Consider the following 13,906-nt stretch of genomic DNA (forward strand, 5'->3'; position numbering starts at 1 on the left):
AAAAAAAATCTTAAGTATTATTGGCATTCATTTTTTAGTCAAATGATATTATTTATTAATTTTATGCAACCAGACATTTTGTTTTAATGAACTGGCATTAATGTGTGTTCATTAAAAGATGCAAATGAAATGAAAAATACCTGTTATGATTAATTATACAAATATCTTTCACTAATCACAATCTTACCAGTTGAGGTGTTACTTATTTTATTATCAGTTTAATTTTTATTTTCTGTTTTGCTGATTGCAGTTTTATTTATTCGTGGGGAATGAAGTAAGTTGATACAGTATATTATTTGATAAGTTGAGGTAAAACATGCTTAAAAATGTTAGTATGATTCTTTATTACCCTATATTTTCATTGAATATTGTAATTACTTTTTCAATTGATTGGCAGTTGATGAATTGATGTATCTTGTAATTAATGTGTATGTATTAGTACATATTGTACATGTATTTGAAATAATTTTTAATACACACATAGTTACATAAAATTTGATGATAATGTTAAATATCATCAAATTTTATGTAATAACTTAGTTTTCCAAATGTAAAGAAAATAATAATAGTTATTTTTTAGATGCACAAATGTTCTATGAACCTTAAACTATAATTTTTATAGAGCTTGGGAGTGAAATACATAAAATATTCTTGTTGATGCTGACCAAACAGGAAATGTAGCTTGAAGAATTTCTTTAAAGTAGTAAAAAAATAATAAGCCTATATAGAAAGAATGATTGGAAAAGAAGAAAAACTCCAAAAAGTCAGTGAGTTGGTATGTCTCTTTGCAGGCCTAGAGTTTCATGTATGAAGAAACGAGAACAAATGGAAGAAAATTTTCAGAAGGGAAATAGTTCTGAATTCCAGTGAGATGATATGTCTTCTTGACTAGCTAAAGTTGTTACAAACTGAAACAAAAATTTAGGGAGAATAAAATAAAGGTCACCTAATGAAGAATAAATGTAAATGCTAAAAAAGGAGAAAGAAGAATTTGGCTGTGAATGCCACATCTTTTCAAGGGAGAGCTACAAGGCACTCCAGTGAGCAAAGGAAGAACATAGTATTTCAATAATGCCTTCAAACCAGCAAGGCCTGAGTTGAGAGGTTGTAGCACTGACTCTACAACTACCAGCAAACAAATACATCCTGAGCAGTGAAGCACTCAAAGCCACAAAAAATGAAATAGAAGACACATGAACAGCATATGAATGTCAATAAACAACAACTATGGTGAGGATAAAGTAATTGATATTTTAAATTTCAGATAGCAAAGGCTGCCCCATAATTACTAAAATATAAACAAATGTTCGTACTAAATTTTCATACATTTCCATGTATTCTTCATTAAGTGTCCTTTGTTTTATTCTCCCTAAGTTTTAATTTCAAATATGAATAAATAATTCATACTAAAATATAAATGAGTTTTAAAGCTATATTTCCTGTTTAATCAGCATCAACAAGAATATTATTTATATATTCTTCCTTGCAAATAACATTTTGGTTTGTAAATTCACCTATATGTCCAGTGCAAAGATTGTATATGTCATTCTTTTAAAATTTAAAACTTTTTAATAGTAAATTTTGTCAAAATTAAAAAATGCAAAATTAATTTGTTAATTTTGTATATATTTTGAGACTGAATATGAGGATTCTGTGAGTTGTGGGACTCTCTGTGCAATTGCTCAGTCATTACCCTAGATTAGATTAGTTCTTTTTAGAACTAAAACTTAGCAAAAATTCTATTGGAACATGCAGCAACCTGAAAAACAAGGTGTCTAGGATTTCAAGACATACTGGGGACTCCCTCATGGAAAAAGCAAATACATGAGCTGTGTAAAAACAGTTGCTTGTATACTTGCATGTACACTAATGCTAGGAATGTAGTAATTAAATTTGATGAATTTGAAGTGTTGGTCAAGCCATCAAATGCAGACATTGTGGAATTATCAGAAACATGGTCTCACTCAGATATAAGGGATTCAGAATTTGAATATGGGGAGTACAATGTGTATAGAAAGGACACACAGCACAGGAGGAAGGATGTTGTGCTCTTAGTTAAGAAGTATGTAAGGTCTAAGGCAGTGTATCCAGTGGACATGGGTGCCCAGTGCAATGTTGAGTCAGTTTGGTGTGACATAAGCACAGACAAAAATGAGGGTAGGAATGTGTTATAAGCTCAATGACTGATGAGTACAACAAACAGCTGTATAGAGAAATAGAGTGGGCTAGAAAATCAGAATGCCTCATAAATTTTAACTTCCCAGATATTGACTGGAACTTGTGTTTGGTCACTCACACAGTAACAAGACTTTTGTGGAATTATTGAATGATAGTTTCCTACACAGCATGTTTGAGAAACAACAAAAGAAAGCAGTATTCATGATTTGATTATCAGCAGTAACCCTTCTTGCATTAAGAATTTAAGATAAAACACCCACTAGGTGGCAGTTGTTTATGAAGGATGTAGAGCTGCTGGAATGAGTATAGAGAAAGGTAACGAGATTGATGAAGGGAACAAAGGGGTGCTCTAACCAAGAAAGGCTTTTAAGTTCTGCAAATTGCAGCATCTGGAGACTAGACACTTGTGAGGTGATCTGATTGAGGTGTATAAGGCTTTGAATGGTTTGAGCAAGCTCAGTGCTGATGGGATTCTTTCTCTTGCTTAGATTATGCACTTGAGGAGGCATAAATTCAAATTAAGGAAAGACAGTTGTGGAAATTTGCTTTTAGCCAGCGAATGGTTGATTGCTGGAACAAACTTCTATCTGTTGTTGTGGAAGTTGATAGCTTAGACTCACAGAAGAACTGGACAAACTTTTGGAGTGAATGGGAAGTTTTTTTTTTTTTTTTTGGCTGATGCTGTATGAGCTTGCTTTCTTGCATCATTTGCTAATGGTAAAGAATTACTGCATTTTAAGCATATTTATGTGTTGTGGCCCATAATTTGCTACCTCAATGCATATTTTACACATGTATTGAAGTAGCGAACATGTTAACAATAATAAAATAATGGCCTTTCCTTTTGATCAGAACAATATGTATTTTAGGTTTCATTTTTATACTAACTGGAATTAGATAGTATGAATCAGAGCTGTAATACTCAATATGTTCTACGTTGATAATAATATTAGTAAATTAATAAGAGGAGTTTACCTCAATATAGTACGTGGAACACTTCCGTATGATACCCTCCAGAAATTAAAACGGAAAAAACGAAAAAATCGACAACTTACCGGTACATTAAAGTAAAATATAAATAATTAAATAATCAATTTAACACAATTCAAAATCAATTCAAAACAATTAAAATTCAAATTAACGCAATTAAAAGAATCTAACGAAAAAATTCAAAACGATTTTCCTTCCTGAAGCTGACAATGCTTTTCGCCCGACTGTCGTGATCACAGGAATGAAAATCCTGTGATCACGACAGTCGGGCGAAAAGCATTGTCAGCTTCAGGAAGGAAAATCGTTTTGAATTTTTTCGTTAGATTCTTTTAATTGCGTTAATTTGAATTTTAATTGTTTTGAATTGATTTTGAATTGTGTTAAATTGATTATTTAATTATTTATATTCTACTTTAATGTACCGGTAAGTTGTCGTTTTTTTGTTTTTTCCGTTTTAATTTCTGGAGGGTATCATACGGAAGTGTTCCATGTACTATATTGAGGTAAACTCCTCTTATTAATTTACTAATAACTAACTGGAATTAAATAATTCAGTGCACTGAGAAATTCTATTTCCATTTATACTGGAGAATGTCATTTACACATTTAAAATATACATTATTGAACAAGAAACTATAGTATCAATATATTTCAATTAGAGCTAATGAAATTCTTATTTTAAGGTTGCCCTTTGTAATCACCTAAATACTTCAGAACCAGATACATTTGGTAGCACCTGAGTACTTCCAGATTAATGTGAACTTTGTAACATATCTTTATTCTTTAATTTAAATTCTTTTGTACCACCTAGCTAACATCAAAAAATGGTAGCTAATTGGTTTGAAAGAATTGAATGGTCTGTATCATTAAAATAATATATTTTTAATAATTTTCCTTTGTGTTATATTGTCTCTCACATTATTTAAAAATATAAATTTTGGACATACTTATTGTTTATAGTTTGTTGTCTTATATTTAGATTTAGATGAATCTTCCATTTCTATTCTGAAGGAATGCTTTTTACAATCATTATTAGTGCTTCCACAGTTTCAGCTGTACTGGACAGCAGCTCTGAATAGTTTTAATGAACAGAGGTTAGTTAAGACCTTTAGCAATTTTTAATTAAATATTTTTTTTATCTTGCACTTATTTGCATAGCTTCTTTCTCATAAAAATTGATTTTAGAAATTGGAAACTAGATAAATTATCTCTAGTACTCCGACAGAAAAATATTCATTAGGAATTCCTGCTTAAGTAGGAATTTAGAGGTTTCCATTTGGATCCCATCATAGACTGGAGGAATTTTTAAAGGCTTCTTCAGTCTGGGCTATAGTTAGCTTTCTGATGCAGAGGGAATAGGCCCCCCCCATGAGAGATATTCCAGGTTTTTGAGCCCACACCACATGCAAATTGACCTGTAAGCATACACTTGTACAGACATAATACATGTAATCATAACTGTAATCATAATTCACTCCTCTTCCAAAAGGCCACTTGAGAGAGCAATTATAATAGTTAACAAGGATGTATTAGCTCAAAAATTTTGAATAAAATCTTTATTTCTTAAAGCAGACATTCATTCACCATGTGGTATCTTACAACTGCTATATTGGCGTCTCCGTAGCCAGGTGGGAAGGAGCAGCAGTGCGTAGCACGCGCTTCTTGATTAGACCGGGGTTCGAGCCCGTCACCACCAAATATGGAAAATGCGGAAAGGTCAGAGAATGACCACCGCATAACCCGGAGCAATATGGCCTTAGTTGCTAATGCTCCTAAAAACCAAATAACAACAACAACAACTGCTATATTAGAGTAACTTTATCAGTACTATCAAAACAGCTGTTAGGACACCATTTAAATAAATAGCAAAATTTCTCCTTTGGGAAGTGCTAGTTCAGTATTTGGGAAACTCGATGAAAAGGCAAAATTAGCTCTGCATATGAGAAATAAAATCATGTTCAAAATACTTGTCTTTTAATACAAACTTAAGTTTACAAGGTTATAATTTGTAAAAAAAAAAAAAAAAAAAAAAAAAAAGGAACAGAATTGCCCAACTATTTCACAAATGCAGTCTGGGATTACTCTTTACTAAATATAGAACTTGTAGTGTATTTTAACTGCCATGTTTTGGATCATCTGAACAATTTCTCCTAAGTTCTTAAGTAGCATTCCATTGTAACTGGTGTTAAACACTGTCCAAACATTTGTATCATCAGGAACTTTTTATATTGTCATCGAAATCATTAAGTTATTCCTTATGGAATAACACTTAAAGCCACTCTTGGCCTAATATTTAACCATCCATTTATCCATTGGAGGACTTCCTGCTATTAGTACATTTTTCCAGTTTTTACTCTGAGTTGGCTTTGCATTAGTAACACCTATCAGTTATTCTGTGGGACTACCTTTTGCTTGGCATGAGCTCCACAAGGTGTCGCAGAGTATCCTGTGGTAGTGCTACCCATGTATTACACAAGTGTCCAGTAATGCCTACACATTGTCAAGTGGATAGTCATATCATTGAATGTCTTTTTACAGTAGGTCCCAAACATGCTCATTTGGGCTGAGATAGAGTGAGATTGGCAGCCATGGGTGGGCTGAGAATTCATTGTCATGTTCCAGGCCATATGCTTGGCTACATTGTCATCATGAAAGGGCATACTTGGTCAGCGGTTATAGAAAGATAGGTATTCCCATCAAGCCATTGAATAACAGCGATCAGAGGAGCCAGGGCATGCCACAAAAACACTCTCCAAACCATAATGCCACTGCCTTTGGCCTGCCAAACACCAACAGTGCATCCAGGTGCCATGACCTCATGTTGCTTTTGCCAAATGCGGATATGTCTATCAGCATGATAGAGTTGGAAACAGGATTAATTAGCCCAGGAGACATTCCATTCCATTTATTTGTACACACACACACAATTATTACAGGCGCCTCCATAGCCAGGTGGGAAGGAGCAGCAGTGCGTAGCACACGCTTCTTGATTAGACCGGGGTTCGAGCCCATCACCACCAAATACGGAGGATGCGGCAAGGTCATTCAGGGAATGACCACCGCATATCCCCTGAGCAATATGGCCTTAGTTGCTAATGCTCCTAAAAAAAAAAAACCAAAACAATTATTACATATGTATACAATATTTACAAAAAGATATATATACAATTTTATATACATTAACATTCTCGTTACGCATATATAGGACATTATATTATACCTCCTGGTGCACTTCGTACGTGTATCCCAGAGTCAAGGGTGGCTCCTAGGCAAAAGCCCATCTCCACCTAGTTCATCTGTTTTGGCATAGAACCTCAAGAAATCTAGCCTAAAAACATGTGCGAGATATTTTACCACCGCCAATATAAGACAGCCCTTCTCTAGGCCTGATTTTACGTAACGTATTCTTTGTGCCGAATGCACAAGTCCTGCACCCACCGGATGTAGTGCAATACTAGTGGGTGTCAACAAATGAATTACTAGTGGAGAACTTCCACAAATTATCCTCACTTACACCTACTAACTATTGAATATAACAGGTATATTCAATACTTTTTTTTTTAAATATGCTCAGAGTCTCTGAATTACTGAGAACCAAGAAAACAATATATGACATGCATCTTTACAATAACAATTAACATAAATCTTGTCAATAACAATTGGCCAAAATCAATGCAACATTAATTAACATAAATCAACACAATAGCAATCCATATAAGTCAACACTATAACAATTAACTTAAATCTTCTGTTTACACTTAAACCTTTTGTCTTTTGGTCATTTGTGAAGTCAATTCCCAGAAAAAGCTGAAGTTCTTAGCTGAGTCCTCAATATGAAAACTGATCTTGAGAAGGTTTGCAGAGCAGTAAAGTTATTATAGTCTTCAACTAAGATATTTACATTGTTCTCCAATAATAACAATTAACATAAAGTTTGGAACCGCAGAAGTTGAGAACCGCAGAAGTTGAATTCACATTTCATATTCCTCACTGTACAGTATGGATCAGGCTCCAGGCCATGCTCAAATAACTTAGCCCGGAGGGACCCATGCCCTGTTAGCAGATAAGAAGTTGTCATAGAAGGTCTAAACCACGAAATAACTCCAGGGGTTGTTGAGAATTCCACTTGCACAATATACTTTCTTGTTACAAGCCCAAATTCGCTCTCATCCCATCTTTTTTGCCAGACAACAGTAAATTCCTTCCAAAGCCTTTTCTTCTCCCTTTTAAAGTCACTGGCTGGGTCAGTCGTAATTTCAAGTCTTTATTGTCTTTATTGCCATAATTATTGTCTTAGACCGTCCTTTTTAAACCCTGAAAAGCAATATATAAATCTACAGGAATTGTACCACCTTTTGGAGTGCATTGTTTGAAACAGTCCTTGGAGTATTATTGATCATCAAAAGAACTGATCTTTGTGTGGAAATAAGTTTCTGTTTCACTTTTACCTTTGATACTTTTTGGTACCAAACACTTGCTGCATATGATATAATAGGCAAAAATATGGTTTTATAGTAAAGGTTATCAAAGAAAATCCCAACTCTTTCCTTGAGACTGATAACTGAGGCTGTGAAAAAACGGATTTTGTCCCTGAGTTTTGACACATGAGGCAGAAAACTGAGTTTATCATCTAAGGTGATTCCCAAATACTTAGTTTGGGATACATGTGGTATTTGGGTATTATTTAGTTGTATTCTTGGTGGTTTTTTGTGGCTAAAATGGTTCATAAAATTATTAAAACTGGTTTTACTGGGGAATATTTTCAGTTTGTCGACTGTAGCCCATGACATCAAGTCATCCAAGATAGGCTGTATTTTCTCTTCAGTTATTTTCCTTGTGTTTCCATCAGCAACGATCACCAAGTCATCCGCATAGGCTATCTTACTGATACCATTGTGTTCCCGCATTAACCATTGATCCAGCACAGCATTCCAGTGGAGAGGTCCCAACATCCTCTTGAAATCTGATCCCAGTACGTAAGATGTTTTGCCACCACCTTAATATGTCTGTTGCTAAAGTAAAGTACGCAGAATGTGATGTGTAGATATACACATCACATTCTGCGGATCTCAAGCTCCTGAGGGCACTTTCCCACCATAAAGTGTCAAACGCGCCCTGAAAGTCCACAAACAGCGAGTATGTATTTAGCAGGTGAGATGGACACATAGTTGGTCAGAAGATTTATAGCGTCTTCAGTCTACCGTCCTTTCTTGAAGCTGTATTGTGCTTCTGAACATAAATGATAATGATCTAGCATTTTTTGGATTCTTGGGGCTAACATTCGCTCAAACAATTTCCCCAGATTTGCTAAAAGCGAAATAGGTCTGTAGGAACCTGGATCTGATATTAATTTCTCAGGCTTGTGCAGTATCTTTAGTAGAGCTATTTTCCATTGACGAGGAAATATTCCTTCTAGTAAACATTTATTCATCAAATTTAAAAGAATGTGTGGAAAAAATTCAAAAAATTTAACTATGACTGTGTTTTCAATCAGTTCAATACCGGGGCATTTCTTACCATTGAGCTCTGCCACGGCAGAGCCCAAATTGAGGAGTGAAAAGGGTTCAGTGTCTGATGGTCCTTTATACTTTTCAACGACGTATTTGTATTTGTTCAGGTGAATCTAGATCCGATATATCTTTGGGGTATAGGTTGTTAATTATGGAATCCACCATAGACATCCAGTCTTGAGTCTCTTGACCATCTACTTTAACTGTGTTATAAACATCTCCACAAGCCATTTTGTTCCTTGATATCTGGTAAAGCAAGCCCCACGGTTCTTTATTTCCTATATCCATTACAAAATTTTTCCAACAACTTTTTTTGAGTTGGAAATTGCCTTTTGATAGTTTTTCCTTAGAGTACTGTAAGCTTACCTGAAGATCCGAACATTCTCGGCAGAAAGATGCCTATGTCGCTGGAATTCTTTTCTAGCCTGTTGAACTTGCTTTCGCAGGTTACTTAAGTCTGAAGACCACCAAGGAACATAAGTTCTTCTTGTCTGCTTTCTTTTGGCTGAGTACTCCATTGCCAAATACAGGTGGGTCTGGACGAAATTTGTAAATTCCATTGCCATCATAGCGTTTAAACTATCTACAACATCTGCAGAGAAAATAGTGAGAAGGTGATCTCTGAATTTCTTCCATTTAATGGTATTCATTGAGAAATGTTTAAGATCGTGTGGCTGTGAATCATTATATTGCTGTCGAGGCTTCAAACCAAATACAATAGTGCGGTGGTCACTATTCACAGGGTTTGGAATAACATCCCAGTTAGTTAGAATTTCACCTATTTTAATCGTGGTAAGAGTGACATCTGTGTTTGATTCGCCATTCACAGTAGAGCATGTGAACGGCTTGTCAGACAAGTTTTGCACACTTAAGTTGTAGGATGAAATTAAATCCTCGAGAGCTAAACTTTTAGGTTCGGTAAAATCGCTGTGCCAGAAGTTGGATTTGGCATTTAGATCCGCTGTTATAAGATTTTTAGAAGTGAAATTAGTACATATATTGTCCAAACGATGGAGAGTCAATTGTATGTCTTCACTAGGTGGACAGTAAACAGATGCAATGTAAAATTTATGAAAGGTGTAGAAATCATTATACAGGTCACTGTATCTGTGCGCAGACCTGTAATGTTGGTAACAACCAGATCATTATTTATAACAACTATGGCACTTTTTAGAGGTTTGTCAAGCGAATGAATAATTCTTGCTGAGGTGGGAAAACCCATAACTTTGTGGGCCCCACCTCCTACCTGAAAAGAATGAAAGTGTTCCTGTATGCAAATAATATCAAAATTATTTTCGAATGCTGTTATTCTAATCTCATCCATTGCCACTCTGCAGCGCTGACCATTTATCTCCTCATATATAATATTACCTAAAATTGGATTCTTGTTAGCCAACGCTGTTGCTGAATTTGTACCGTTATCACTCATGTTTGGTTCTGCTGTCAGTAAGTTGTACTGCTTTTAAGTATTCTGGACACTTGGCATCCCTTACAGAATGATTGTAATCTCTACCACGTCTCTTGCGGTTGATACATTTGGAGAGTCTTCTTTATGGGGACAATCTCTGTAGACATGACCACCCTCTGCACAGTGTCCACAAGAAACTGCCTTATGCGAACAAAATTGTGTCAAGTGGCCATACCCCAAACAGCGGAAACACTTGCTTACAATCGTAAACTTATGGAATCTGTGTGATGTAAATCATAGATAGATTCTATCGCTATCTAAAATATACCGCATCATGCGAGGACTGAATCCAACCACCCAATTAACCACCTTTGCACCTGATCCAGAACTAAATCTGAAAGTCACCTCGTCTTTAACTTTATCCTGCGAGAAACCATAGTCTTTTAAGTTTTTAACGAAAAGATCATCAAGTATTTCCTCCTTAGCATATTCACGAGGGACACCATATATTAACACTGTTGGATCAGATTACCGAGGTTTCTCCATTGTAAGACCTATCTCTTTCAAAGCAGAAGCAGAATAGATCCTATTAGCATCCACCAAATTTGTGGTCTTCACAATGATCCTCCTATTCCTAAGGAGACGGATACCTTTTACTTTCATCTCCTTGTGGTCATGCTTAATGACTTTTGTCACCTTCTGCTTTATATCCTAACTCGAACTCAAGGAAGAGTCCTCAGTAGGCCTAAAAATAATTAGATTCTGAGGATTAGGCACACCTCTAGGAACTGATAAGGATCTATCCCGACTTGCACTGTCAGCCCTCTGTTTGGATCTTGGTTTATTCTGGTTGACAACAGGCTCAACCAACTTGAGATCCTGCCGCACTACCTCTGCATAAGACTTCTTATGAAGTTCAATCTGGCAATCTAACATTTCTTTTATCTGAGAAGCACTCTTCCCCCAGATCCCTAGTGCGTATCTTAAAGTGCTCATTGTCCACAACCAAAGCTGTGGTCACCGCCTTCACGTCAGCCCAGAGACCATAAATTCTATTAGATGCTGGTTTTGTTATTTTACTTGAATCTTTAGACATTATTTCTCCTAAAGCCCTTCTTATCTTAGCAAATGTCACATACACCTCCGAGGTTCAAACCATCTATAAAAGAAATCTCTTGATCCTCCCTACTACAGACATTAACTATTTTATCCCCTGTATCACTTGGGGAATCAAGAACTGCATAGTCTTCACTGTTCTTGGTTGTACTAGCTTGAACTTCTTTAATAAGAGACTGGCTGTTCTTGTCTTCATCATTCAAAGTCTTATTTTTATCCATTTTAAGTTTAGTTTTGTCTTTTTCCCCTTTTGTAACAGTTTTAGAGGTCTTTGATTTCCTTCTACCTTTATGCTTTACTGGTGACTGAAAAGTTTCTTTGTTAGGAGACACCTGTTTTGTTGCAAAATCAACAGAAGAATATGCATCAGAAGAAGATGAATATGCTTCAAATTCCTGGGACCAAATAATATCTCGGTCTTCTTCTGACATTATGTTTATTAAACAAGTAATTCAAAAGATAACAACCAATTAATTGTCTATATAGACGCTTTACCCCACCTGGGATGAAATCTGCATAAGAGTTGAAGAATTCATCAAGGTTGGTTTACGGGTCTCAGCCCCTAATGGACAGGGGGCACCACAAAATTATTTACAAAATGAGTAATTTCAAGTAGATTCTTTTCCTCCAAAGTAAGGTGCTCAACTCCAAAATTAAGAGAGTTATAGCCACTTTTAAGTTTCTTTAAAAGTAGCCCAAAACTAGCCCCATGTTAACCTATGGGACTTTTCCGAAATGTAAATGTGAAATCTAACTAATAAAGACTGATATATTTCCAGTATATAGTGACATATAAATATTTAATGGCTTCTCCCTAAAGGGGGCTACCCCAAAGCCAGTAAATTTCCAAGGCAATAAGATAACAGATCTCCATTTTGCGTAATGTTATTGCAATGGGACAACGTAATGTCTATGGGAATTTTCACAAGGGAAAATCCTCTATGGTAAGCCTATGAGGCTATGGTCTATATATGTCGCTCTTAGAGTTCGAAGACAATTTCCAAACACCGATATCTTGTGTCTCTTCATTACCTGCATTAAAATTTTATCCTATGACTCACCGAAGTTATCTCTATCCATGTCACAGACCAGGAGACAGATTTCTACACATTGGTGGTCCAGTGTTGGTGCTGACATGCCCATTCAAGGCACGGTTTCTTGTGTCTCACAGTGAGCAAGGGTAGCGGAGATGGCTGCTAACTGTCATAGCTTATATGAGCTGATGTGCAGTGCATAGTCCATGTGGATATTAGTTGCTACTGGGTGGTTAGCTGGGTCACTGTGCTGCATTGCTGCTGTGTTATGAGATGAGAGACATGATGCCCTCCATGGGCATTAACCACATGTAGTTGTCTGTCCCACATATGACCTTTGACTGGTTGCTTGACTGTCACGAGCCAGTCACAGTAGATTTGTGACATCACAGTTTAGGAGCACTTAACCATGTTGGTCATTGTCCAGATATTAGCACCTGCACATCCTGCCCCCACAATCATTGCACATTCGAAATCAGAAAGATTCTAACAGTGATCCATTCTTTCTCACAAACACTCAAAAACTGATTGCCACATGTGTGTACTATAATCTTATATCAGCCATTCCCAACTTTGAGCTTTCATCAGCCTCACAGATAGGCTAATCGTACAGGGGGGGGGTTACTAATGCAAAGTCAGTTTAGTGTACAAAAGACATTTATACAGAACTGTCAAAAGCTGTAATCAAGCCTAATATACTGTCAAAATGGATTTAAAGAAAATGGATGCAGGCCTCCAGACCTGTATATAGTGTTTAGGGCTGATTCGTGATTTTTTTCAGAGTTAGCAGCTGTTTAGAAGAAAAGTAATGACACAAGTAAAAGAAAGAGATTTTTACATGGAAGCAATGTTTATGATATGCTGATGCCGAGAAAGCTTAGAGGGTAGAATATCTCCAATCTACTCATTATGAAAATCTAAGTGTTTTTGAAGGTGATGATGAACAGCAGATTATTTTCTGATTTCTTTTATTTTTTCCTCCTACTTAGTGAGGAAGATGGAAGTGATTTGGCAGAAACATGTGGGGTAAACATTTAATGTACCAAGGAGATGACTTATTTGCGATTAATTAACTGCTGTTATTTTCTATAATATTAGTCTTGCCAAAGCTAAACAGCATTGTATTAAATATTTTACACTGCTGAATTTATATAGGATTGTACACATTTCTGTTTCATATATCATTCTAACCTGTGTTATGGTATTTGCTTATCAATTTAAATCTCTTAGAATTTTTCTTGATCTTTATTTAAATTATAAATACATTACTGATGCTCATTCATAATTTATTATACATGTTATTTATTTATTTATTATTATTATTTTTAGGTATGGGGAATGTCTAGTTTTAGCATTGCCTTGTTTGGAAAACTGCCTTCGAGTATTGTTTGTTTTAGTAAACAAATGTCCAGGTCGCTTACTTACAGCAGAGGTAAATGTGTTTTTTTCCCTCAAGAATTAATGCCACTTAAATATGAAATTCAAAGTGTATGAGACAAAGTTACGGGGTTTTAACTGAATATAATTAGAGAAATACATGACATACATCAGTGTGTTTGTCTCTGAACTCAGCAGTCTTGGAATTGCGGAGATTGTGAAATATTTCAATATGTGTACCATCAGTATCCATAATGTTCCATAATATTAGTAGTTTGTGAGCACCCTGAACA

At 35.6% G+C, this 13,906-nt stretch overlaps 1 protein-coding gene across 1 annotated transcript in view; it reads left to right on the top strand.

Moving 5' to 3' along the window:
• LOC150085077 (endoplasmic reticulum membrane-associated RNA degradation protein-like) overlaps positions 1-13,906 on the top strand; it is a 110,410-nt gene that overhangs the window by 33,414 nt on the left and 63,090 nt on the right. The window contains exons 7-8 of the mRNA XM_090376456.1: positions 4,148-4,262; positions 13,566-13,668. Coding sequence (XP_090232582.1) covers positions 4,148-4,262; positions 13,566-13,668 — 218 coding nt within the window. The remainder of the gene's footprint in view (positions 1-4,147; positions 4,263-13,565; positions 13,669-13,906) is intronic.

Source organism: Mastigoproctus giganteus, chromosome 6 (assembly GCF_048544385.1).
Source record: "Mastigoproctus giganteus isolate SK-2022 chromosome 6, ASM4854438v1, whole genome shotgun sequence".
Lineage (NCBI taxonomy): Eukaryota > Metazoa > Arthropoda > Arachnida > Uropygi > Thelyphonidae > Mastigoproctus > Mastigoproctus giganteus.